Source organism: Diadema antillarum, unplaced genomic scaffold, assembly GCF_040938485.1.
Source record: "Diadema antillarum isolate AM-2024a unplaced genomic scaffold, OU_Dant_1.0 seq00000035_RagTag, whole genome shotgun sequence".
Taxonomy (NCBI): Eukaryota; Metazoa; Echinodermata; class Echinoidea; order Diadematoida; family Diadematidae; genus Diadema; species Diadema antillarum.
In genome coordinates, this window is record NW_027271149.1 from 1,567,670 (window position 1) to 1,595,336 (window position 27,667).

At 38.1% G+C, this 27,667-nt stretch overlaps 1 protein-coding gene across 1 annotated transcript in view; it reads right to left on the reverse strand.

Annotated features, from left to right (window-relative positions):
* Positions 1-27,667, reverse strand: part of LOC139725372 (uncharacterized) — a 66,108-nt gene that overhangs the window by 11,384 nt on the left and 27,057 nt on the right. The window contains exons 7-15 of the mRNA XM_071636456.1: positions 26,702-26,869; positions 25,470-25,664; positions 24,112-24,193; positions 21,484-21,678; positions 18,460-18,600; positions 17,159-17,263; positions 16,515-16,521; positions 3,247-3,438; positions 927-1,033 (exon numbers count right to left, since the gene is read on the reverse strand). Of these exons, the coding sequence (XP_071492557.1) occupies positions 927-1,033; positions 3,247-3,438; positions 16,515-16,521; positions 17,159-17,263; positions 18,460-18,600; positions 21,484-21,678; positions 24,112-24,193; positions 25,470-25,664; positions 26,702-26,869 (1,192 nt within the window). The remainder of the gene's footprint in view (positions 1-926; positions 1,034-3,246; positions 3,439-16,514; positions 16,522-17,158; positions 17,264-18,459; positions 18,601-21,483; positions 21,679-24,111; positions 24,194-25,469; positions 25,665-26,701; positions 26,870-27,667) is intronic.

A 27,667-nucleotide genomic window follows, 5' to 3' on the forward strand; every position in this document is an offset into this window, starting at 1 on the left:
CCAAGTGAACAGTTTGGGAATGAAAATAAAGCAGTTACTTAATATTGTATAACTCAGAAATGCAATAAACTCTCGAGTTGTCACCTTTGATTAATGTGAATAACAGACTTAAAAGACAGGTGTTAAAACTTTGTGAAAATTAGCTTCTTCAATCATGAGGAAAAGGATTGGTTTAGATATCTGGTCCATTACTGTTAGCAAACTTATCAAAATTAGGATCATTCCTGTTACACCGTTGCAAACACCATTAAGCTTGATGCTCACATGAAACTTTATGTCTCTGTACCTCTTTTCATCTCAAAGGACTTATTTTTGTGCTTCCACTGAAAGCTGCCATGGTTCAATGACATTTCTTTGGCCTCAGCAGTGTAGTTACAATTTTCTGAGTTTGCAGTAATTGCGACAAGCAGTTTGGGAAAAAGGCAGAACCTGGCCACATTACATTCATTGTTTATGATCTAGCAACAAGAGAATGCGCACAATGAGCGTGTCTGACGAATGAGGCACGGCTATTAAGTTGCGCTGAGGGCAGAATGGCTCCTGTGTCAATACACTGGAAAAGATCATTAAAGGACCATACGCCAGGATGGCGCGATTGAATGCACTTTGCTTCAAGATATTAAGAGTTTCACTTCTCCCATCAACAATAAAATGACCCCCCCCCCCCAAATGCAACTTGGCATCAATGGAAGACAAATGGCAAAGGAGTAGAAGAAAAGAGGGACTTTATGAATTCAGTGTTTGTTGTAATCACATTCACAAACTTTTCAAAGTTCTAAGGGATGGGGGGAGTAATATGACAAGAGACATGGAAACTGACCCACGAGATCAGTAGCTTGCTGGTCGGTGAATCACAGATTATACCACTCAATTCAAAATTAAGTAATACAATGGGCACTACGTGAAGGGAGCAGACCGGAACTTACTTTTGGCCCCGCGCAGGACGAAACCAAAGCCTTTCTTTCCCCTCTGCACACAGCTGATCCTTGGTTCATTCGTCTGGTGCTGCTCCCTGCCATCAAATGAGGGTACGCTGGATGAGAGGGTGGGGTGGGGGGAAAGAAGAAGAACAAAACAAAATCATATAATTATCAAATCCCAGCTGGTTTGCAGCAAGAAGGCTGAATCTCTTCACAGTTGGGCAACCCAATTGACACACAAACAAATAAGCAAAAAAAAAAAAGGACATTAAAAAATGCAGATTATCTTACAAGAAGAAATAATCCTTTCATGCTTTGTGACCAAAGATATCTGTAAAGCAATTGTCTTCTGACAGTTTAATGCTTGCTTCTCTTTTCTCCTGGTTTTTTTTTTTCTTATTTTCCTCGAAGGAAGCAGCAACTATCATGCCTAAATCACAAGATGATGAATACCTCCTCATATCATATATCTTATCAAAACATAGCAATAGGGTCAATCTTATACTAGCCTAAATATCTCTTTCGCTGTCTACTACAATCCAATCTACACTGGTATCAAATATTCAAGAAAGCAGTTTCCCATTTTTACAATTAGATGTCATATGTTTCAAATGGCTACTACATATTAAAACTCATCCACAAGCGCACAGGGAAATGCCACTTTAACAAATAGATGGGCGAGTTTTAAAAACACCTTCAAAAATCTGTTAAGCCAAGGAAACTGAAACTTGTAACTCAAAAAAAGGGTTCTTACACAATATTGCTGATATAATGCAAATGTTGGATATGCCAGAGAATGATGGCAAGGTTAAAGGTAAAATGTGCTCACTTATCGAAACTTGTACAGCTTCTCACTATTTCAATACATAGCACCTGTTGCACTGAACGCCAGATTGATAGAAACAGATGCCTTTGTTCTCTTTTATCAGTTTTAGATTCACTTTGCAGTGCAAACTTAACGAGAGACAGGAGTCAATGAGCATAAAAAAACTATTGTACGATGTACTCGTAAATCCTGAAGCCTGCCAGGTCCATAAATTCGAGAAGCAGGGGGAAATACTAGGTGGTAAACAGGTGGAATATGATATGATGCATTAGAGACAAACATTGAACATTGAGGAAGTTGAACAACATGCGGAAAACAAGATATACTGGCTGAATCACACCCCAACACGCACACATTAAAAAAAAAATAAACATCAGGTCCTTTTCAGCATTTTACATCATCAAGAAAGACAAGGAAATATAAATAGGAAGCAAATACTGCATTATGTCATACAATACTCTCCACAGCAATAATCCTGGCACTACAACAATCACCTTCCACTACTCGGTATTCAAAAACAGTTACACAAACGTAACAAAACAAAACAAAACAGAATACAGAATACACCCCCCCCCCCCAAAAAAAAAGAAGAAAAAAAGAATATATATATATATATATATATATATATATATATATATATATATATCATATATACAATATTGATTCGAACAAAAAAAAAAAACAATTGAAGAAATCTGTTTATCACTTTGAATTCAGGGCCAAAAAGACAACTAAAGCTTTAATCAGATTATCTCAGCTTTCAGTTTTGTTTTGCCAGTTTTGTGCTTTCTTCTCTCTTTTTTTTGTGATCCATGTTTTGCCTAGTTTACATGTTTATTGATACATGCAGAAAGGAAAAACTGTGGTGGTAGAACAAAATGTTATCTCTGCTAGACTTATAACCATACTGCTTTTGGAAATCCCCTCCTTTTTATAATTTTCATTGCTACTTGGAACTGCTCCAATATGATGTTTAAATTTGTGTGTGCAAAATTAAAAACAAAATCTGATTTTGTGTGCACTGATCGAGTTGCTGCTGATGAGGGAAAAAAAAAGAGAGGATGTTCTGGGCTTGTAGAACCTGGCAACACTTAAAATCTATGATGACATATTCCACTTTCAGTAAGAAACTCAAATTCCCAGGGAGTATTTTTACACGTGAAAATGATTGAAAAACAGAGAAAACAATTCCAAACAAACTCTTCACCCTTCCAAAGCCTGAAAAACTTTTTTTTTCTTTTTTTCTTTTTTTTCCAGGGCTGGAGTAAGCTTTGAATAGTGAATATGGTACTTCTACGCCTTCATTATTTCACTTTCAACACATCAATCAATTAAGAACTCTGGGGAATTATGAATTCACAATCTGAGTGACAGGTTTCTGTGTGTGAACTTCTTCTCAAATGAGCAGTGGGTCTTTCTTGCAATTCTACAATCAGAGAAAAATAGTTTAAAGCAAGATGTCAGTACAAAAAAAGTCAACTGTCCAAAAAAATGACTTACCTATTCGTGATGGGCTCCTCCTCTGTTAGATCCAGTTTACTTGAACCTGAAGAATACGAAGATAATTTCATTAAGTTCACAGATCGCCGTTTCTTCAAAAACTTCTTCATGTTGGCGAGAATCCAAGAGCTCTTTAAGTGTTTAACAAAAACTGCAGACTGGCAAATGAGTCTACTTGAAGAGAGTGTATTCCTTCACCAAACATATAAGTGGTGATAGATACTTGTCACCAACGATTCAAATTACAGTGGCTCCCGGCAAAGAGAAGTTACGGTGGTCTCAGCTAAAATCAAACTAACAGAGTTTCTTCCAAGGCATTCAGATTTTTCTTCACTCGGTCTCTGCTCCCGATGACAGCAACACATGTTCATCTGCCAGGTTCAATCAGCTCCCATTGTTAATGTGAAGACGCTATGTTTCTGCTGGCTCTGCCGCTGTGCACAAGAGAGAGGGGGTAGGAAGTGACGCTAAAATAAGATCCACACAGGTGGCATCAGTATAGATGACACCAACAAAGCAGCAGCATGGTTTGGCAGCAAGGGAAAATTTGCCCAACAGTGGAATATGAAGAGGAAAAAACTAATCGCGGTGAGGTCGTATCCTTGAGGGCAAGCTTTCTGTAGGAAATACTTCCACCAAGAATGAAGCTGTATGGAATGCTCAAGAGCAGTGCCAACTTCAGAATGTTTCAGAGAGCGCACTCTACCTATAGTTGAACAGAACCAAACAGACCAAGAATGAGTAGCTACTACAATCCAACCATAGAATGAGCAACTTGTGAGCAAATTAAAGGCAAGCGTGTCATCCTCAACACTGCTATATGATTGCAGAACAAAATGACGGGTTGTTATGATTGACTGCATGACACTCGACTTATGTAGCCCATGCAAGGTTGTTTGCAGAATACCAGACTGTCTACGTGATTTGTACAGCACCTCTTCACGCCTTATGTCCCTCTGCAGGACCATAAATTTATGACGAAATCACCATACCAGAGTGACCTCACATCACAAGATTCCTGAATACAATAGCTTGTTTTCTTCAATGTATTCACGCTAGGAGTGTCTCACAAAATCTGCAGTGTACCACACACTTACAGAGAAAGATAAGAAAATGACACAGTGAATGAACAAATATAATTAAGAATAGACAACAGAGAGTGAGGAATACCCACAATGAATTGCTCCGTTCACCTCAAGTGTCTAGACGTTTCTGATGAAGGCAATTTTGTAGAAAACCTTCACGGCACATATTATCGTCAAGATGGCTTTGTGCAAAAAAACAAAAAACAAAAACAAAAACCCACCAAAAGAATCTGCTCAATCTGAAATGTCTGGACCCCTACTGCTTAGATATCTGATAGAACTGATTTGCCACAGCTATAGATCAGATATGAATTATGTAATAGTATTTACCATTGCTTCTGCCACCAACTTCATATCACAAACCTAACCACTTAATCATACACCTCACTGAAAGTTGCTAACAGAGGTTTTAAACCTTTCTGTGTCAGCAACTCCTAACAATGAGCAATTCCACAGGATTTTCTTTCATAACTGCCACTGAAAGAACCCAAAAAGGTTAATGACCAAATACACTATCACTGTTCTGTTCATTTAAAGGGGTTTTGAGCTTTAATATCTGGTATTTGAAACATGAAGAAATCAATTTTGTGAAAAATCACGGAGCTCTGAAATTCCCCTGCAGTGCTCACCTCTCAACTATGGCAGACTTTTTGTAAAGTCGAAAAATGGAAAAGGATGGAAGTGTCACATAGGCCCTCAAACTACGTAGCTCAGCAAAGAGTGAACAGGTACATGTCCTGTGTAAATTAGGTTACATAAGGAGGGGAACAGACTTAACATGCTTTCATTATCAATTACCGCATCCAAAGGCAAGAGGACTTTTTTTTCCTTCCTTGGCCCAAGGGACGATGACGTATGTACAACATGGCTATCAGTACTGAAAGGGTAACAGCAGACTTGGACCACAAATGAGAGATTAAAAAAAAGTGATTCTATCCTCTTCCTGCTCACCTACACTGCATCAAGCCAAGAAAAATACTCATCTTGAGTCAAATTTATTCTTGCTGCAAACTGATATTCTTCACATCTGGCATAGTGTGCATTACATGATCAACATCTTTATCTATCATAGTATCACTTCTTTAGGTGGAAGAAGGCTTAAAGGGAAGGTAAACCCAAAGAGCAATGTGGATTGAGTGAAAGCAGCAACATTAGCAGAACACATTAGTGAAAGTTTGAGGAAAATCGGACAGTCGATGCAAAAGTTATGAATTTTTAAAGTTTTGGTGTTTGAACCGCTGGATGAGGAGACTACTAGAGGATATGACGTATGAGTGGACAACAATACAAAGAAAATATAAAGGAAATTCGACAAAAATTCACTTTTCTAGAATTATGAAAGAGCAATGGACCAACCGCTTTCAGAAAGCAGGGGGAATAATTGCTACCCTTAACATATGTCAATATCAAGTTGATGGAATTTGTAATTTTCATGAAAAATTGATTTTTATAGTATTTTCTTTATATTTTCTTGGTATTCTTGTCCACTCATACGTCATAACCTCTAGTAGTCTCCTCATCCAGCGGTTCCAACACCAAAACTTTAAAAATTCATAACTTTTGCATCGATTGTCCGATTTTCTTCAAACTTTCACTGATGTGTTCTACTAATGTTGCTGCTTTCACTCAATCCACATTGCTCTTGGGGTTTATCTTCCCTTTAAAGGGACTGTACAGTACTGGTTGAGTTGGGGATTCATGTTTTGAACATTCCTAAATGAGATAATGAGAAACCTCTTACGAAATATGAAAGAGCATGTAATTTTGAGAAGGATTCAACATTTATTCGATGAAAATTGGTTTCCATATGGTTGAGATATCCAAAAAAGTGATAATAATAAAAGGCGACAGGCCACGCCTTTTATTAGGATCTCTTTGTTTCACCCTGTTTTTGGATATTTCAGCCATTTCAAAACCAATTTTCATCAAATGAACTTTTGATACCCCTTAGAATTGCATGCTCTTTGACATCTCATAGAGTGGTTTCTGAATATCTTGCAAAACGTTAGATGCTAAATCCTCACCTCGACCAGAACTGTACACACCCTTTAACAGTGCACCACATACTTTTCTTGGGTATGTACAGTGTATGTGGCCCTGAAAAGATTTCATCACTTCTTTAGCAGCCATTTTAAAATACAAAATGCAAACTCTAATATCATTAGGGATGTACTGATAGCACTGTAATATTATCACAGTGTATGCTGTATTCTTTCAATTTCAGTTTCAATTGCTGATTTGATTTTTATTTTTTAAGTACTGCACACTACAGAAACCAGTTCCCCTTCTGCTGATTGAGAAGTTTTCTGATAAACATATATCTTGTTTTTAACCAGGAAGGTAATTGTAAGCCTGATTGGCATTATGTTGGTATGACAGGGGAGGAGTTGTGCACATAAATGTCGGCAGAATGCAGTTTGATACATCCCAGGTCGAGTAACAAAAGAACCCCCATCTACTGAAGACTGAGTGTGACATCACTGTTACTGTTTTTTGTTTTGTTTTATATTGCCGCTAGTCCATGCAATGCTCAATCAACTTGTCCCCTCTCACTGAATGACAATAACATACACCTCATTAGATTACCACATCCTAGATCAAACAGGATATTCCTTGGCTACAAAACAGACTGCAAATCCCATATCAGGAAATACTTGCACATGAAAAGCCTTATTATTTCATTCATCTTTCTTTTAAAATAAAATGCTACAAACTTGACAGTAAAAACATATGTGATGCCGTCTTGACTATTTCACAGTGTTATTTCCCCTAAAAAGTACTTCAAAAGGAGCACATGTAAACTTAGACTTAAAGGGCCAACCTCTCTTTAAAGTGATACAGCCTCTAAATTCATGCTTGCACATTCTTTTCTTCTGCGGGTGTAGATTTATCATTTTTGTGGAAAAACAGAGCAAAGGGCAAAAGAGTTGCCAAATCCAGTCCCAATAAAACACAAGATGACAAAACAACCCCAAACAAACATAAAACAAAACAAGTTCAACCATGAGTCACAGTGGAAGAATGTACAATGTAGGTAATCTCCCCACTGAATCAACATCTACCCTTTCTCACATCTTGGAGGGAAACCTCATGCAATTCAGCAGCTAGTTGTGATTGCAGGTAACGTGGACTACACTTTTAGTAAGGTTTGTTTCTCTCTTTGTTTATGAAACATGCACGAAAACCTAGTTGCACTCTTTTTTGAAGAAGTAAACCATGGACAGCAAACCTAATGAATGATGACAGTAAGCTCAAGTCTGGGTTGCTACAATTGGTATATGAAATACAGAAGATGAACTTTATTCAATAAAGAGGAACATCATTCAATATTTACTTTCTAGAGATATCTGATGAATGTTATCACATATGAAAATCACCTTTGCTATTTGAACAAATGCAGTCTATGATTATATGTGAATGGACATATCGCAATTGATTTGCAATAAATATATTGTCTCTTGATCAAAGTGTTAAGACCTCACTTCTCTCTTCTAGGAATTCTGTAACAGGAAGTATATGAAAAATATATATCATAAGTGGATGTATATAAATATATGAAAGAATTTACTACAAAAAATGTAATTCAGAAGAGAATATTTCTAAATGATATTGACATTGTAAAAGCCTTTGGGTAAAATAAAGACACATATAAAGTGTCACTTGGGGAATAGATTGAGATATGAAAGAAAGAGAAAAAAGAAAAGAAAGGAATACAAACAGAAGAATGGATAGATAAACTATAAAAAAAATATGATGAGAAAGAAATCTTGACACTGCACATATAAATACAGAAAAGAACACATAAAAGTAGATTAAACTGCAAGTAATGAGATGAAAATAAAGATGAAGTCATTATTCATCATCATCATCCCCCTCCCCTCCCATCCCCCCCCCCCCCCCGAATGATTCTAATGGAATAATGGGCATGATAGTGCACCAGTCACACAGCTGCAAATTCTGCCATAGATAAATCTCAATAATGAAAAATAAAAATGGAATGAAAATATCACATAAAAGCTACCAAAGTATGGAAGCAAATAATGTAAATCATGTCTGAATCTCCTCACATGAACACACCAAATAAAGTAATCAAAATGGTATTCCTGCCTTAATAATCCAACCAAGGATCAAATCTGGGCAAGCTTTTCCCCTGCGTCAATTTCCACCAAATCCATGCGCCACACAAAAGCCCAGTCCTCTACTCAAATCCAAAGCTCCACATGCACATCACATCCAGTGATAACAGAAAGATGGATATTTTTTGAAGAAAAAACAACAACCCTCCAATGAAACATGGAATGACAAGACCAAAAATGAATGCATGGGTGTAAAAGAATCCAGCTATGATGGCTCAGGCATCTTACTGATACACACTATTAGAGATCATCTCCGCTTAATATCCTTCGACTTCCTTGCAGAACTGTGATAGGGAACGAGGTTAAAAATGGGAAGTTGCCCTCTTTATATACCACACGGATTCCCCCGCCAGTGCATCCCCCGGCAACCACGAAAGCAATGCAAATAACTCCTCCTCTCCCCGATGATCTTTGCCGCTTTTATGACGAGTCATTACGTTATCGGAACAAGCCCAGCTGACTTTATGTTGTTGTTCTTGCTTTGTGTGTGTGTGTGTGTGTGTGTGTGTCTAGGACTCTGCCATAGTTTCGTTCTCCACTCAATCTCATTTTATGGTGCATTTGGAGACGCAGTGGCATAGGAGTGGCCCGTCGGCTGCGTCATTCAGTGAGCAAAGTGCACTGCCCTCTTCAGAGCAGCAACGAGCAGGAAAGAGGAACCCACTAAAAACAAATGTGACTGTGAAACTTAGGAGATGGCCTGCCTATCTCCAATCCTAAAGAGCAATCAATGAATGAGAGAGGTCTACAAAAAGAAAAGGGACAGTAAACACCATTTCCTGGAATTCCTCCTCCTCCCACCCCCCCCCCCCCATTACTCAGACTTTTACCCATGATGCACTAGTTAATAATACAAACAATATACACTAGACAACACAGAGTGTTAATCAAGAGGATGAAAATATCAAAGGTGCCACAATTACAAATGTACGACCATATTAAAGCACAGTGGAAATGCAGTCTTGTACTCGCCTTGTATAGATTGTGTACGATGCAAAAAAAAAAACAAAACAAAACAAAGAAATGAGTCTTTTCTTGAAATGATTTCCTGTTTAGGTCTGAATTGTTTTTCTGGTTGGATGGCTGTCTGTATGTCTTGGGTTTTCTCCAACTGTGAGTCTGCGTGGCTATCAATGTCACTTGCGTCACTCCCGTTAGCTATTTTTGTCAGCTTCTTTAAACCAATCAATAGCTTAAAATAGCCACACTTATGCCAGGTTCTATGAAAATCAGGAATTTTCTGTTTCACCTTGCAGAAATAGAAAGAGGGCTCATGTTACTTTCATACTTTACGAATTAGATTCTTTTTTTAAAACTTATTCTCTCTGGACAATTCAAAACTGTACCTAATCACTGCTGCTATTTTCCCCCCAGTTGTATTGAGATATTTAGCATTTAGATATGTTTTCCAATCAAAACCACAACTCCTTATCCACAGGTCTAGCCTCCATACAAGTCTTTCAATTTTGTTGACTAATCTGAATGACCAAATTTTTGCTTCCAAGATGTTTTTTAACGTTCATATGGCCAACTTGATTTCAGTTCTTGAGCTAAATTCAATGCTACCAGTACTGTTCCATCCCTTCTCTTAATCCACATAGGGGCAATTAAGATATGATTAATCAGCCCCAATCCATTAAGTTCTGGTCATTTAAGGTTGTTTTACTAGTCTTTCATCAAAGCCCAGGTCTAAATCTTTTTATCTGAATATATCAGGAAGGCATTAAGCCCATATGAAATGCCACAACCATTGATAATAGGAGACACTAATTCTCTCAATTCAATAGACAGTCAGTCTCAAGGAGGGTGAGCAAACAGTCTACAGATTTTAAATTACGGTACTGCTGAAGAGGAGATTATAAAATATGACACCATCTTGATACTGACTAACCTTTACACATAAAATCATAGAAGAGTAAAGATTTCAGATTACTACCAGTTCAAGATTCACTTCCTAAGTTTCTCTGAGCTGCAAATAAAATCAATCGAACTGGATAAACTTCTTCAACATGTTCGTACACTCATTTATGTGATGCACAAACTACTGCTATATTTTGCTTTTATCTACTTGCGCTACACTAAAAATCAAAACCACATTCCAAAACTAACCTTGCTAGCAGAGGTGTGATAAAATGTCAGGCGGAAGTATAATTCTTACCACATGCTCTACTATCCAAACAGAATATTTTCAAAGTCGGTCTAAATTTTTAATCCCTCTTGTGATTTGACTGCTTGCAGACACACCCAAAACTGTGACAGATGTCATAACTTAAAGTGTTTGTCCTATCATACGTAAAAAGAAAAAAATAATCCCATAATCAAGTTCAAAGTGCTCATGAATTTCCACTCAGGATATTATGAAAAGTAGCATTAAAAAAGGTTTACACACTTCCTTTAATATCTATTTAGTTCATCTAGCTATTTGTAACAATACTTTGCTATGCCAGATCCTCAGACAGACTTTTAATGCTACACTCTTGCAGAAAAAGCAGGCCTTTTTCTATAATAGATTATTTCAGTTTCCATACCAGGACCACACCCTTCAGAGTAATTGCAAGTTTATATGTTCTACTTTCTTAATAAAAATACATATGTCATTATACTTTGCAAAATGAAACAAAACAAACAAACAAACAAGTAAAATAAAAAAAAAATAACCAAATAGAAAAAGACAACACAAGAAAAGAAGGGAAGCCCATAGGAGGAAGACAGTAGTGGTCTGAACACGCTGGGAAAACATGAATGATGTGTACATACCAAACAACTCCTATCCTTCAAGCAATGTTGTTTACAATGCTTGCCTCATGCAAATACACAGTCACACATTATGACACCCAGGTCGTGCCACTAAGATACTGGCAGAAGTGGTGGGGGGGGGGGGGAATGCTACTAGGAAATGCTAAGCAGGTATTTCTGCCTTTCTTACACTTCACTAAACAAAAAGAATACATTTTGCAATAATGCCTCCCGCACCCTCCGGGTGGAGGCATAAAAACTGTAGATGTTGTCAATGTCAGAAAAAATATCAATGCTGTAAAGGGAAATAATGGAATAGGAAATATGTGATGACTTTTCCCAGAAAAGTTTTACAATTTTGAATGGAGCTACTGCACATGTCACAATGACTGTACTGCATAAAACAATGATTAATGGAAATCACACCCATCAGTTAATCATGATGAACTTGTCAACTGGAAATGGGGCCTTCAAAGCTGGACAGATCAGACTGGATATTCTGATCTCCAAATTATTTCTTTCAACAATGTATTCCTAGCACATTTTGGCCCTACCATACACACACACACCCATTAAAAACAAACATAATAGGACAGAATCATGGATCATGCTGCCATGTCACGCAGTTCTCTCATAAAAAAAGTTTTTCACAGGAGCAGAACTCTTCAGTGCAAAAATATGAATCTACGCAAGTACAGGTGTATATGAAACTCAAACTTAAACTAATGAAACCTCTCCCCAAGTTCTTACATTCTTTGTTCTTGGTTTTTTTTCAAGAGAAATTACAATTATGCTCTGGGCAATCATATCCACCCTAATCTCATATGTCAGTTGATTGATATGACTTTTACAATGAATCTCTGACAAATGCTACCCACAGGATTGGTCCCACCCTGTTTCATGAGCCAACACGACCCAAAGAGAGAGAAAAAATCCACCTCCCCTTCCTCCATAACCCCTTTCTCTCTCTCTCTCTCTCTCTCTCTCTCTCTCTCTTTGGTCCACTGCTGGAATGTTTGGCAATGATCTTGAATTTAAGTGGCAAATTTTTGAACACTGAGTCATCAAGGGAGGCCCCAAAATCTGTCAACGAAAAAACAGAGCAAGAGAAAAAAAAGAAGGATTACTTCCAAAACATGGAACACCCCTTATCGGTATGGCAATCATGAAGTCAACAGCAGACTGTTATATTTTAAAAAAAAGAGGAAAAAAGCAAATACAAACGCAAACATAAAAAGCCCTACTGCAAGCCTGATTATCCACTAAGAACACTGCCGAAGGCTAGAGTCTGGCCAAATAGTTACCTGCTGGACCTGTGTTGATAAGCAAGACAGTTGACGGCATAGGCAGACAAAAAAAATCAAGCAGCCAACTTGGCCGTCTTTTCATGCCATATGTTGTGTGAATATATGAATATCATCTATTAGTAAAATATTGAGCAAAGAAAATGATATTCCATCGGGATTTGAACCATGAGACCTCCTAAAACAGTTACTCGTTCTATTTCATTTTACCTCAACATAGCATAGAGTGCGGTCTTGGTGTTAATTTACGAAAATAAACTTTTCTTACATATCACTGAAAAATATTTTTTTGAACAAATGAGAGTTATGAGTAGGTTACACTTCTTGAAAGGATACTACATAAAAACCATACATTCAACATCCAGATGTGTTTATGATAAATGCTGATTTCATGCTAACAATACATATCTAATCAATTTCTAGTACCTTCACAGAATATTTTGAGGTTGGGTGTAAAACAGAAAAAATGCTGCATTTTTGTGGTTTTCTGATAGACAGGGCATACAGTGGTATAAAATGTAGAATTAAGTTACCTAGATTTCATGAACTCAACAGCCACTAACAAACACAAATTCACAATCAGAAAGAAAAAGGCACTAAAGCAGTATCACATCACACAAACCTTCCATTGATTTCTCCCTGAAATTTGACGCAGCGGCGTCGAAATGCAACAAACCACCACCACCAAAAAAAAAAAAGAAAAAAAACAAAACAATGAAAAAGTACCGGTACGCACTATACAAGAAATGGCCATGAGATCAGACAAGGACATTCAAAGAAAAAAAAGAAGAAGAAGAAAGCGTTGTTTGATTGCAAACAATGAAGAAAGAAAAGCTCTTCAAGGAATTAGGCGGTCATCTGAGGCACATTCATCGCTCGAAATCCATTGTCCGCTGGAATTCTTACTGCTCGATTACTGATGATGGCACCAATGACAAAACCAGCCTGTGTGAGTGCTTCAATGTAAACCCCATAAAGTAGATTAGCTTACACCACCATATTCTGCAGGCCAACAAACATAATATAAAAGGTGCTACAGGGACACACTGACACAATAGTTTTAACTACAGTACTTGGATATGGCTACACATGTATCTCTAGACTCTATCATCACTACATGTATTATCATTACTACTAATTTTACTATCATTATCTTTTTATCACTGTCATTATCATTTTTAGCTTTATTAGAATCATTATTTATTATCATTATTTATATCATTTGAATTGATCATTACTATCATTATAATCATTACTACTACTACCACCAAAAATTTCTTTGTCATGTCAAAACAAGTGTCACAATTCCACATCTAATCATTCACTACTGCAAGCTACAATCATAATTACCACTATTATGTTAACAATACCACTCTGAAGATGGCTTTTAGCTTTGTCTTAACACATTGCACTTGTGATTTTACACTGCTTAAAAATTTAGATTTTAAGAGTGAAAATCTTTATCTCAGTGATCTTTTTGTGTGCTACGACATCTTCATGTCACCCTATAAAGCAAGCAATTTTGACATTTTTTTTTTTTCATGAATGCCATCTCATGAACGCAACCTGCCATGACAAAAATTGACAACTCATAAATCACAGATTCAATGACTTCACAGTGTCGACATATGGCAAGTCCAGGGTTGTCTTATTTCATAAAAGATGTTATAATAGGAAGTAGCTGGAATGGCAATTTCTTGTAGCAACAGGCAATCAGGTAGCGGGATTCATGTCATTACCATGGCACTTGTCATTGCAACCGTAGTTCCCATCATAGCAACTTTTTATGTAATAGAATCCAGACTGGGTGTGTAAACTTCTCACATATCATGTGCATGTTCAGCTCAAACTCAAACTATGAGTCTAGCTGCTGGAAATAGTGAGTGTGCAGCAAAAAAAAAAAAAAAGTAAAATGAAAATATTTCTTTCATATGACAGACAAACTATGATGAAAGACAAACTCCCTCCTCACACAGATTTTTTTTTTTTTCTCAACTTTGTTGCCATGGGTGATGGTGCTAATACTACCAGATCTGTATCGTCTGCTCGACGCCGGCGAGTTCATCCCGCTAAAATCGGCGCTTACTGAACGCTTTGCGGTCTCTGACTAGAGGCACGCAAATCTTCCCTGATCCCCACAGGCATTTCAGGGACAAGCTTTTCCCTCGGAACACAGCCAGCCATTTCTCACGGTGCGTATGATTCAATATGAGGGTGCAGCTGAGATGTGGCCAGAAGCTTATGTGTGAAAGGAAATTGTGCATCCTGTAAACAGGCCATTGACACTTCTCAACTCAATATATATAGCAAATTTACACTTTTTACAGAGCTATCTCAACAAGGTAGTTGTTGCATTTTACATCTTATTTGCATGACAGGAATTAGATTTTGTACCTTACAAATTACATTCCCATCTATCATTTGTACTTGGATACAGTTTTCTGTTCTAATCTGCATACACATAGCATGACTGTGCAGCACAATTTCAAGCTTTGATAGAAGTATTCAATATCGCACATACCTGGAACAAAAGAAATGCAAGACTCCCGCTCCTAATAGCAAGAGTTCATGATCAATCTCCACTTCGATTTGAAATAAACATCATCAAAAGCTGATGAAAAAAGTCTTATTCAAATACTGGTATATTCACTGTAATATATAATTACATGTTAGCTGACATACATGTGGGCAAAACCACCAAAGCTGCTAAATGATCTGAGAACATACAATAAATGTTCTTTCTTGGTATTTCAATGTGGAATGTCTTATACAGTGCATATCAAAAAAAAGGTAATCCAACTTTGGAGGGCTACTATTTCATAATTATCAGCTATTGAGAGCACACTGTTAGTTGTGAGGAAAGGGGAACTCTTCCTCTTTCCATTGATACCTATTTATGTTGATAAATGTCATGCATGACTGAGCACATGAACTTTAAAGACAACAATGACAAATTGCACTTTTTCCAAGTTTGGCTGTTATTGTGAAGGAACAATGCATGTCTCACTGCATAGATGAGATCTGTCAATGAAAGTGGCCAAAGAGGCCAGCCTGTACGAATGCAGATTTGTGTTTAGGGTTTGTGTTTAGGGTTTTTTCCTAACCTTTTATGGTTCATAACCTTTAAGATGGCCATCTGTTGGATAACTAAAGTCACTCCCACAGAGGCCAACCCACACAATCCCTTTTCTCTGTTCATATTCAACACATAGCTCGCAGGGACAAACCATGTTTTAAATGTGAAGAGAGAAAAATGGATAATGGTTTAGCCTTTATGGGAAGGACCAAGTATTCAACAACGTGGCCATGTTGAAGGATATGAACCATAAATGGTTAGAAGAAACCCTAAACACGAACCTGCAGTCATACAGGCTGGCCTGATGATTCGACCACCTCCATTGAAAGATCTCATCCATGCAGTGAGATAAGCATTGTTCCTTCACAATAACACGCAAACTTGGAAAACGTGCAATTTGTCACTGTTGTCTTTAAAGTTCATGTGCTCAGTCATGCATGAAATTTGTCAACATAAATAGGTATCAATGGAAAGAGGAAGAGTTCCCCTTTCCTCTCAAACATTGCACTCTCCATAGCCAACAATTATAAAATAGTAGCCCTCCAAAGTTGGATTACCTTTTTTTTTTGATATGCACTGTATTTGTACAAGGATAACAGCTCAGGCAAATCTATTTTGACCAACAATTACAAACATTTGCCCAAATCCTTCACGTCAGTAATGAGGCCAGCATACCACAATGTGTGCAATCAAGCACAATAGTCCAAGTATTTTGCAACATACGTGATGTGCACTCAGATATGCAGCAAACAGTGACAATACTGAAAATATGTTGTAACCTTTGAGAATGGTCAATTGCAGCCTACTGGGCATGGGATGTATATTACAAGATGAATCATCACATTTCACTACTTACAATACATGCAGTTTTCGTCTGCATGGAAAAATGTGCTACGCATGACGATCATCTAGCAATTACTCATTAACCTACTGTCTGCCTATGATAAACAAAACAAAAAAAAATGCTCACTAGAATTGACATTGTTTCAAACTGTTCACATGGCATACTGGCATTTGGGTCACAGACCACAAAAATTGCATAAAATTTAAAAATCATAATTTTTAGTATCATTATCACCATCAATCATCATTGTCATTACTTTCACCAGCATCAAAATCATTCCGATCACCATGTGATGCGACAAGACATAGATATGGATGAGATGCACTGGACAGATTCCTGTGGCATGATACATCATTGTTTCTACTAATATCTGCACTAAGCGCTAACAAATGATGACGTATGACCATACTTCAAACATAATCAAACGAATCACGTTTCTAATGCATGATGGGTGGAAACGAAAGTGGATGAATCTGACTAGACGTATCCACTGCTGTGGTCAGTATAGATGGAAAGCACTGTCACAGAAAGTCCTTAGAGTGACAGGGAGACAAACATAATTAAAACTTTCTTGAAGAAACTAATCATAACTTTCTCGAAGGAACTTCCAGAATTCAAAAGATTAGCTCTCCATTACTTTAGCACGTGATAACGGCCAAAGGACTGACATGTCCACAGCCAAATTGTCCGAATGAAGTATTCCAACAGACTAGGAGGAATATCGAACTTACTTTTCCGGTATTTTGTCGAGATTTCAGTCACGCAGTATGAAGGGAACCAGCCCATACTGTGGGCTACTCTGCCCTGCCAGAAATTGTATTCTCCGATAGCGATAACTGCAAGGGAGAAAAGTTTATCACTCATTCTCTCGCATGGTACTACCAGACGGAAACAAGTACAGAGGGAAGCTTTGAGTGTGAGTACACAGTATGTGACACATTTATCTTTTAATTCATTCTACAGTTGGTGCAACAAACGTCTCTTTTCAAGAAAATTGGCTCAACTTTTTGTTTTCAATTTCTGTTTAACCCTCTCCGTGTCAGGAATCGTGGACAGTGAGTACAACGCTATGGGGTTTTCTGTGCCTATGAGCATCGAAAGTGGACAAAGGGTTAAACAGCTCACAGGCACTCTACGTGGTAGAGTGCTATCAAAACAATGATTATGTGCACCTCACATCTGATCGTCACGAGGAAAACCAGGAAAACCAGAAGTAATTCTTTTCTCTTTTTTTTTTTGGGGGGGGGGGGGGGAGGGTGGTGGTATGGATGGGTAATCACCCAACGTTACGCAATTGTTGGGACTTCAATGTTAAAGCGTACACAATAAAGGGTGCAATTAAGATTCCTTTTGGCTATAAATGGCTTGTAAATCGGGCAGCCATCCTTATCGTGCAACAGACATAAAATACAATGCCATTTTCGAGCGAACAATGATGGCAAAGTCATCAAAAGTTCCTCAGTCTGCGGCCCCCTTATCACTAGTTTATCATTTGCCAACATGATCCTCCTCAGAGGACATGAAACGACTTGCTTCCTTTTCAGGATTACGTGAACTCTTCAAGTCGACTCTTTCCATGAACAGAGTGACAAAGCGGCAAACTAATGCGGAGCGGAGGTCAGAGTCACAAATGTTTATGACGGGCATACAACAGTTAAGGCTGCATGTACGTCTGTCGTCCCTTGATGTGTCAATCAAGCAACCTCTTTCATGCTCACATACAATGTACATGATCTCAAGTATGGCTTGGAGACAAGCATTGAATAAATGTAAACATGATGCATTACAAAATGGGGGAGGGGGAGAACCATTCTGACTGAATCTGTATGTCTCTGAGCATAATATGGAACATTCCATTTGATCAATTTCAACTGAATCAAAAATAATATTCAATCTTGCAAATTGTTGAATATCATTCAAACAAGCTCTTTACAAATAACAAACAATCCCACTAAAAAGATAATTTCTGCTGAAAAAAAAATTCACCGGGACTCTGCAGGTTAAGTTAAAGAATGCAACACATGCCACATACCTTCCACATGGTCCCCCTTGTGCAGCGACAGTTCCCCCACTTCCTGGGCGGAGTAGTTCTGCTTGGCCATGTAGTACCGCCCCTTGGGGGCTTCCTTGATCTTCCGATGGACCATCGGGTCTTGCCCAGGATGAACTCCCACTAATTGATGGCGATGCAGGGAAAGAGAAAAGGTGAATGACATATGCATCATTAATACATTCAGAATGACTCTGAAAAATGTTGTGTTAAAAGCAAAGGAAAAGTTTTGTGCGTGTCTCTCAACAACAACAACAAAAAGGTGACAAAAGAATGAACATCCAGCACACTAGTTTCAACAAATAAGGAAATGGTTAGACTACACACGGAGTGAGAGACAGAAGGTCTAACCAAAGGGATGAATACAAACTGGATGAACTAGAGCACAAATTACATGATGCAACAACCCTGGAAAAACAAAAACAAAAATAAACACCGGTACAAAGTAAGACCTTGTCCATGAAAAACCAAAATCATGACTAACAAATTAGTAGTAACCTTGAAGAATGAGTGCGATATCCACAAGATTTATTTAACAGGTCACAGCTGTCAAATAAAAGACTTGCACTCTCCCCCTTTGCCCCCCCCCCCCCCCCCCCCCCCCCCCCCCGCGCAGGCGTACACACACACACACACACACACACACACACACACACACACACACACACACCAACAAGAACTCAAATGAATCTTACTGATGGAATCTGAATAGAGGGAGAGAGAACAGTTTAAAGAGATGGCAGCTACCTCTGTCCCAACAGCTTGCAAAAAGAAAAGAAGAAAAAAAAATCACCTCCCTCTCTACACAAGACAGCCCAGCCACACGAGAGAGACACTCCAACATGTGATGCGATACGGGAACGGGGGATGGCATACGTAGCTGTTTTGACACTGGAGGGGGTTTATGAGGCGACGAGAATAGCTCTTGACTAATGTCTCCTTTGAGGTCGAGACCTCTTCTATTTCGGGGAACGCAAATCTGAACGTCTGCTACATGCTCCCATCTCCACCTCGCCACATGGCGTTCTAAACCTCAAGTGATTTTCGTTACTCACCGCAAACTGACGGAGGGGTGGGGAGGGAGCAGTTTACCTCACTAAAACCCACACACACAGGCAAGGAAAGGGGTACTTATAAGCAAACACCAATGGACTTTCAGTTTATCTACAGTGCATAAACTGAGGGGGAGGGGGTGGAGTGGGGAGGGGAGCACTTTTCCTCATTAAAACTCACAAATACGGGCAAGGGAGGGGTAATTGTAATTCAACACCAACTGACTTTAACTTTATCAAGAGTGCGCAGCACCTATTTCATGGATTTAGTATTAGCTGTGACAGATCATCTGGAAGCTGCCAGAACCCCTGGAAAATTCATCTTGTTTTAGAAGAAGACTGAGGAATGTCTAACAAATTTGACAAATCCTACAGATTAAAACAGAAAACATGACATATTACTACATCTTGTAAATACCACACCAAACAAGTATATGTGTACCTATGGACGTCTGTATGTCAGTCATAAATCTTAATTGTTACTTGATATACCAATCATCTCAGATTCATTATTTCATCCATATCACATCCCATCATCCATCCATTCATCTTTGCATCATCTCCTTCAGCTGTCATTTGTGATATGTTTCCCCATTTATCTGTTCATATAGTTATCATGCTATGAATTGATCTACTGTATATCCTAAATGATTCAAGTGAGAGAAAAAAAAAGGAGATACACAAAGAGACTGACAAACATACTGAGACAAACAACCAACCGCCAAGCACACACTAGGTACAATGTATTAGTATGAGTCCTTGTCGCTGCATAACCATAATAGTTCAAGTATATTACATTCAAGTATGTTTGCCACAAACCATTCCACACCACCTGTGTGCAAACTGTAACTTGATCTTTTTTTTTTCTTTCTTTTGACAATCATGTCTATATCTGATCTTTATAGAACAGGTGTAGCGGCAGAAAATAGACTATCCTTTTGTATTTTTGTCACATTACCAGGATCGAAATAAGAAGTAATCAGAGCAACCACTTGCAGAGCTTGCTTTTATTTTTGGTTCATGAGAGCCTTTTTTGTAGCATCTCAAGGGCAAGGTATGAAATGAATCACATCAAACCAGAAGCTTCTAATATGCCTCATTAAACAACAAAGAGTAACAAAAAACAAAATGCATAGAAAAGACATTACACAAATTTTGCATCTAGTTCAGAAAAATCTCATGTCTAAAAAGTTTAATACTTTTTTTCTTCCATGACATTTTTGGAGAAAAAATCCCCAAGCCAAACTATGACTAAGACAATTTAAGTTAGCAACAGGTAATAATCACAGAGCTAATAATTTGAAAAAACGTCAAAGCAAAGTCTGCAGTTGCACAAGATCGCAAAGTCTTGAGATGAAATGAGTTCATTCTGGCTGAAATATCAAAGATTTAATACTTGAGGCATCAGAACCATAAATGAACAATCTACCACTGAGATGATATTTGCACACAGCAGTCCAAATCTTGTCCTGAATACAAAGAGTACTCTGATTTCAAATTGGTTTAAAAGTTTCCTGCAATCAACTCTGTGGGATGATGTCTACAATAGTTCCATGTCAACAAGAAGCACAATGTATCAAAGAATACTGTATAAGCTGTTATTTTCGCGAGGGTTTAATTTTCGCGAATTTCGCAAGTCACGGTTGGATCGCGAATTTAACTACACGCGAAAATGTCTCCATGCGCTTTGGTAATAGTACATTAACGTTAGCGTCGGTTTCGCGAAAAACATCTCGCGAAAATGTCTATGATCTCCTCATTCGCGAAAATATCGGTACGTGAAAATAACAGCGTATACAGTACACAGTTGGCTGAATACGGCCACTTCGCCCTTCCCTTTCACCAAGTATGATGCCTTGAAGTCCATGTATACCAGGAGAAAGTTTAGTCACTGAGTAGATATTTACTCAATTCTTGCCATTTTCAAAACATGAGATGTCTCCACCATTCTCACCTGCCGATCCATTGCCAATGCTCCTCTCCGGTGATCCTGGGATGGTGGCGAGGGACATGCGGGACCGGGGGCCGTACCGGTCCTGACTCTGGTCCAGAAAGGCCTGGCCCGACACCTGACTCAGCGACTGGCTCTGGCTGATGTAGTTTGCCCAGCGCCGCCGCTTGCTGTACGTGGGTGTGTCTTGTGAAGCATCTGTTGTTGGGAGAAAAAAAAAAGAAAGAGGATGTTCTTAATTCCTGCTCTATTAATATTACTACTACTGACACAAAGGCCCTAATTGCATACAAACTTATGAATAAACATATGAAATGAATCCAAAATTGATTTTTAAAATAGGCAATACAATATGAATAAATGCAATTTCACACTATTCTGCATTAAACCAGGGATTTGAAACTTCTCCTGAGTGCAACTTTTCCATTTAACAGTGCCCTTGATGAGCTGTAGTTGGCTATGGGCAACCTCTGACAGTGCTCTGAGGCCCAACTCCAGGACTGAATCTTGCTATTTTTGCACCACTTCTTTGCAAGGAATTACCAAGGATATGAGCATATGTTGTAGATACATCCATACAAGCTAAACACTCAAGACACAAGAACTTGAATGCTTTTTAATATCTCAAGTGGCTCATTGCTGTGAGGAAAAAAACATGCAGACGAGAGCATTTGATATGAAGCTAAACATTTTCTAGATTGATAGAAAAAGGTTTCACTATCTTTGTGACTAGCTAGACCTCCTTGCTCTAATAACGAAAGAGTGCCTAATGTATCGGGTAAATAGAGTTACGTAGTATTGGGCATACTGGTTTCTGAATGATGCAATCACATGCATACAAAAAGAACTGGAATTGGAATTGAATGTGCAATATGATCACAAAAGTCTGGTAAACATTAACCTAAAACTAAAGTGCTAATCGCAGGAATATACACATTCATCTCTCAAATGGAGGAAGAGAGGTTTGATGATGATATCTTGCAATGCTGAAAAATTCAGTTGGTGCAAAAAGGTGAAGACGTGCAGCGTAATGCAATCGGTGCCATGCCAGCACAGTGCAATAATGTGCACACATTGAGGGTCATGCATTAATGGTATACCCAGCTGTAGAGTATGCAACATTACAAAATTAGTCCAGGCAAAGCAAGCTATAATCAAAATGAAGACTGGCATTTCAGGCTTTTTCTAAAACTTTCTTGCGTTACGATTTGCTTGGCCACCGTACCTAAGTCATTACATTAATATTCATTATGTACCTGGTTATAAAAAATTATCAAAATTCACTGCTTTTATAAAAATTCATAAACATTCACTGTGTTTATAGAATGCAATCAACTGCACCAAATTTCTAGGATTCAAGAAAGAAAATTGGACTGAATAAATTTCTTCTCTTAAATTTATATTTCAAACAGGCATATGTGACACTTTTATTGATGACCTTCATGGGTACTTTGCTGATTGTCAAACAATCATTTCACTATATTACACATACAGCTGGAACCCTTTGGCAGTGTTTGTTGTTTGTGGCAAGTGGTGGCACTAACTCATCACAAACATGCATTTTCAAGCTGTGGCACACTTTAAGATAAATTTCTCAGAAACTATTGAACTATGCTCCTAAGTTCTAAACTGCAGTTTAATTAATACACAATATCACTCGTAAGTTCTATGGTGCAGTTTGACATATACTTTTGCTCTAAAGTTCTAAAGTGCAAACTGACAGATGATTTTGCTCTAAAGTTCTAAAGGGAAGTTTCACACATAATTTTGTTCAAAGTTCTACGGTGAAGTCAGGCATACAGTTTTGTTTTTGAAGTTCTGAAGTGCAGTTTCATTAAATTACACAAAACACATCTACAGCAGGCTTGCTTTGGTTGTTTGCAATCACAGCTTGATTATTTTAGCAACTTAATAAACAAAAAACATTTACTGCAAGTAGATGTCCACACATTGTATTTCTACATTTTGGGATCTCAAGTATGAGGAAACTGATTTTAAGATGAAGAGGATCAACTTGAACAAAAGCTTTCACAGCAGCAGCTAATGAATAAATTCCTTTAAGGTCCTTTTGACAGTGACAAAGCCTGTTCATCTTCCATTCCTATACTATACTATACTATACTATACTATACTATACTATACTATAGTGTCCTATTTCTTCTGCTATTCCATCTTTAAATGTAAGCACAGCTGCATTATCATGAATGCAGTGGTTATATGATGCAAAAGCCATTAAAAAAATAAATCTTTGCATCACAATATAAGGTAAAAAGACCCATCCAGGTTGTTCCTAATCTTTAGATTACCAAGCATGTTGGTTTTTTAAATCAAGTTAAATATTGATATACCCTGTGATTGCATGTTGCTTTCTACTATACAGGCAATACTTCTGTTTCGGTAATAATATTTCGTTCTTTTCTCCACAGGTGGGGTGCTACCTTGCACACACTTCACCCCCGAAGACTTCAGACAAACTGCAAAGATGCTGCAAACTTAAACAAGCTCGAGGCATGACAAGAGCTGTCACACACACGCAACTGCAAATAAAACGAACAAAAAATGCGGAGGAGAGGATGACGTCACGCTTACGAAACAGTGTCAGACAGACAGAAAGGGGAACAGCATGCTCACGTTTTGAATACGCACCAAGGGTCTGCCCAGAATGTTTTCGTATCAACTCCGCCAAATCAAAATTATTGGCAAGGATTGCAACCTGAATGACGAGAAGTAAAAAAAAAATTATGGCATTAAAACATCACAAACATCAATGATTTGGCTTAATAGATCTCTTTCCTTGGAAAAAAAAAACACAAAAGAGAAAAACCCATGCAAAAACAAATACAAAAATTTTTCAAAGTAAAGACAATTATACTCAGAAACATAACCAAACATCAATACAACAGACATACCTTTGAAATGAGATATCTATAGTGCTAGTTCAGTTATCTTTTTTTTTAGTATGGTAGAAATGGGAATATGTTTATTTAGGAAACATAAAGGGAAATGCTTGAGCATCAACATCAGAGAGAGAAATACAGACAGACAGACACTGACAGACAGGTAGACAGAAAAGGCATAAAACTTGAGAAGACCTGAGAAGAATAAGAAACTATTCAATTCTACAACTATCCATACTCATCTGATCAGACTAGCTTGATAAGAACAAAATAACCCTGCTCATGTCTGTTTGTTTGTTTGTTTTTATCAGCTCACTCAAAATATGGATGATGTGACCATGGAAAAGAGTATTAAAGACTATCGGTGTGTCAGCACAGGATGTACCATGTCAGTCAGTTACTTGACTCTTCAGACATGACTAATAGTGGTCTCAGCTATGCGATTATGTAGTCACACAATTTAAGTGCCTTGGGCTTTTTGTATTCAGAAAACAGAAAGGTTGAATACTATGTTACAGGATATCCTTGAATATATTAGAGGCCAAATGGCTTAATCTACAATATATGTCTCTGAAGATTTCTTCACACATAATGCTTTTGATTTATATTTGGGAGAGTTATGAAGATTCTGAAACGTAATCATTTGATATGAAATATGTACAATGAAACGAAATGTAATATAATGAAATCACCAAAATACCAAACAATATTGTTAACAAACATATCACAAAATACACAAAAGTAAAAAGAATCAGTACTAGCAAAGAATCAGTACTAGCGAGCAGGCTCATCGAGGCTAGTCCTTTAACAAAATAATTATAATACAGATTTATTAAGTTTCCATTTTGAAGCATATTTGCAATACTTACGTAAGTAATATTTCACATACATTTTTACAAGTTTTTATGTGGAATCACTCAAACGTAATTCCCTAAAAGATATTTTCACATTGCTTTGTGAAAAGTATAACATGAGTTTGTATCTTTCATATCACTAGGGAAACCATTTCAAATTATACTACCTGCTTACGACATTGATCATTTACCAACCAATACTAAAATCAGCTGGAAGGAGATTGGAGGACTGGAATACCTGGAACGGCGTCTGATTGGCCTTATTTTTGGCACCCCTGTCGGCCCCTCTGTCCAGCAGCATCAGGGCACAGGCTTCCTGATTGTACAGGGCACTGACGTGGAGGGGCGTGTTTCCTGCCTCATTGACCAATGAGATGTTGGAGCCATAGAGGAGGAGGAGCTTTAGAGCACGGACCCGCCCATAGCGACATGCCTAAAAAAAAAGAAAGAAATGCACACACTGATACAACCCTCTCGTGCACAAAAGGGGTGATATCTCTTTAGAATGTATCATTCTCATATTTATTTCATTTATTTATTCATTCATTCATTCCGTTTTATTTCTACAGGGTAGTCCTTTCAGTTAAAAAAACTGATTTAAAAGGGGGCCCTGCTTTGCATGGTAGAAGACAGAAAAGAAAAGATTCCTTTGCAAACTTCTGAAAGAAGGATAAATATTTGAGGTCAACAAAAGATAAGCAGCCAATCAATCAGAATATTCCAAAAACAAACAATACGGTTACACCTTACATCTTGTGACCAGAGTAATGCAACCCTTCTTAATTGTGAACCCTACAGGGTTAGGACACCAATCAGCTATTATCACATAGTAACAGCTGCCTCGTACAAGTCTAGACCAGCTCTATTATCACATGCGAGAAGTGAGCCAAGAACACTTGAACCTGCATCCAAGAAAGAGCAGGAGTCAATGACCTCCAATCCATGGCCACTTTCAAACAACAGAGGGCGGGCAATCGAAGAGAGGTATACCATGGATGGAATACAGTCCCCACCTGTGAATACAGGGGGGAGCTGCTCCCTGCCAAAACTGGAGCAAAGCGGATGACTGAGGCAACAGGTGTCCCCCTCACTTAGTCCCTGGGACAATTAGCGATCATAATTCCTTATAATCTCATGGATTACAATTATTCTTTGGTGGGGATTATAGGATTATGACTTCTGCTGACCAGTGGATTGTAAAGCTCATGGTTACTGTCACAGCAAGTATTTAGTAAAGGAATCTGTAAAGAATTATTCTGAGTGAAGTGGCTAATGACACATGTATTTATTGTTTCAATTTTGGCCTCCAAATGTGATATTTAGAAAAAAAAAAGAAGAAGAAAAAAGGTTGACATTTTGCAAAGAGTTATCCCAGAAAATTTCACAAGCGTCACGGAAACGAACGCCTTGTATTCCCCTATCCATCCAAACATGCGGAGCTACTTCCAAGCTACTCCCCAAGCTACTCACATAGTGAATAATGCTCCAGCCCTGGCTGTCCACCTGCGTGACCTCAGCACAGTCCTTCAGCAGCAGCTCTGTGATGTGCGGCTCCGAGTCCTGGATGATGCTGTAGTACAGGGGCGAGTGACCGCGATCGTCCTTGGAGTTTGGCGACGCCCCCAGGTCCAGGAGAATCTATTTGTGATTAACGGAAGAGAAGTGATGGAGCATGAGATGGTGAAGGAGTCAAGAGAGGGCGCAACACCACCAAGTCATCGCATTTCACTGCACCAGTTTCCTACCAACTAATTCTCACTTACACACTTATACATAAACATGTCTGTGAATTTTTGCTTCAGGAGAATCTACGAACATACACAAAGAGAAAGAGATTATAGGAGGGAAAATTATGAAGAAGATTATTAGGGTCTGACTGCACATTGACTAAGCCCCCTTCACACTGTCTTCATCCTCATTTAAGATGTGAGTCTTACATTTATGAAAATTAGTCTACCACACTTTGCCTTTAGATGGCAGTCAATGACAGTTTAGGATAAACTGCGTCCAGATTAATACAAACAAAATCACATTTTGATTTTCACAGAGCACTTTAAAAATCAACCAATTTGCCAACAACAAAAAGCCAGATTCAAAACGTACAGCAACATTCATGAAACCTATGGCAAAGGGCAGCAAACAATGTGTTTCTAATAAAGCCTCTTTAGTCCTCAAATTTGTCTTTTCCATTCACTGAGATTTAAAAAAAAAATGAACATGACATCTGCACATGTTGCATATGTAGTGTCATGAACACAAAAATTGTCTAGTGTAATGAACTTGGTGAATCCGTGGCAGATTCTAAATATAGATCACAGACTTTAAATGATGAATCCACAAATGAGTTCTATGTGGCTATTGCATTTGAAAGGTACAATGTACTCTCCATAGCTCATCAAGAGCACACAATACAACCCATCCCTTTTGTTACTTTCA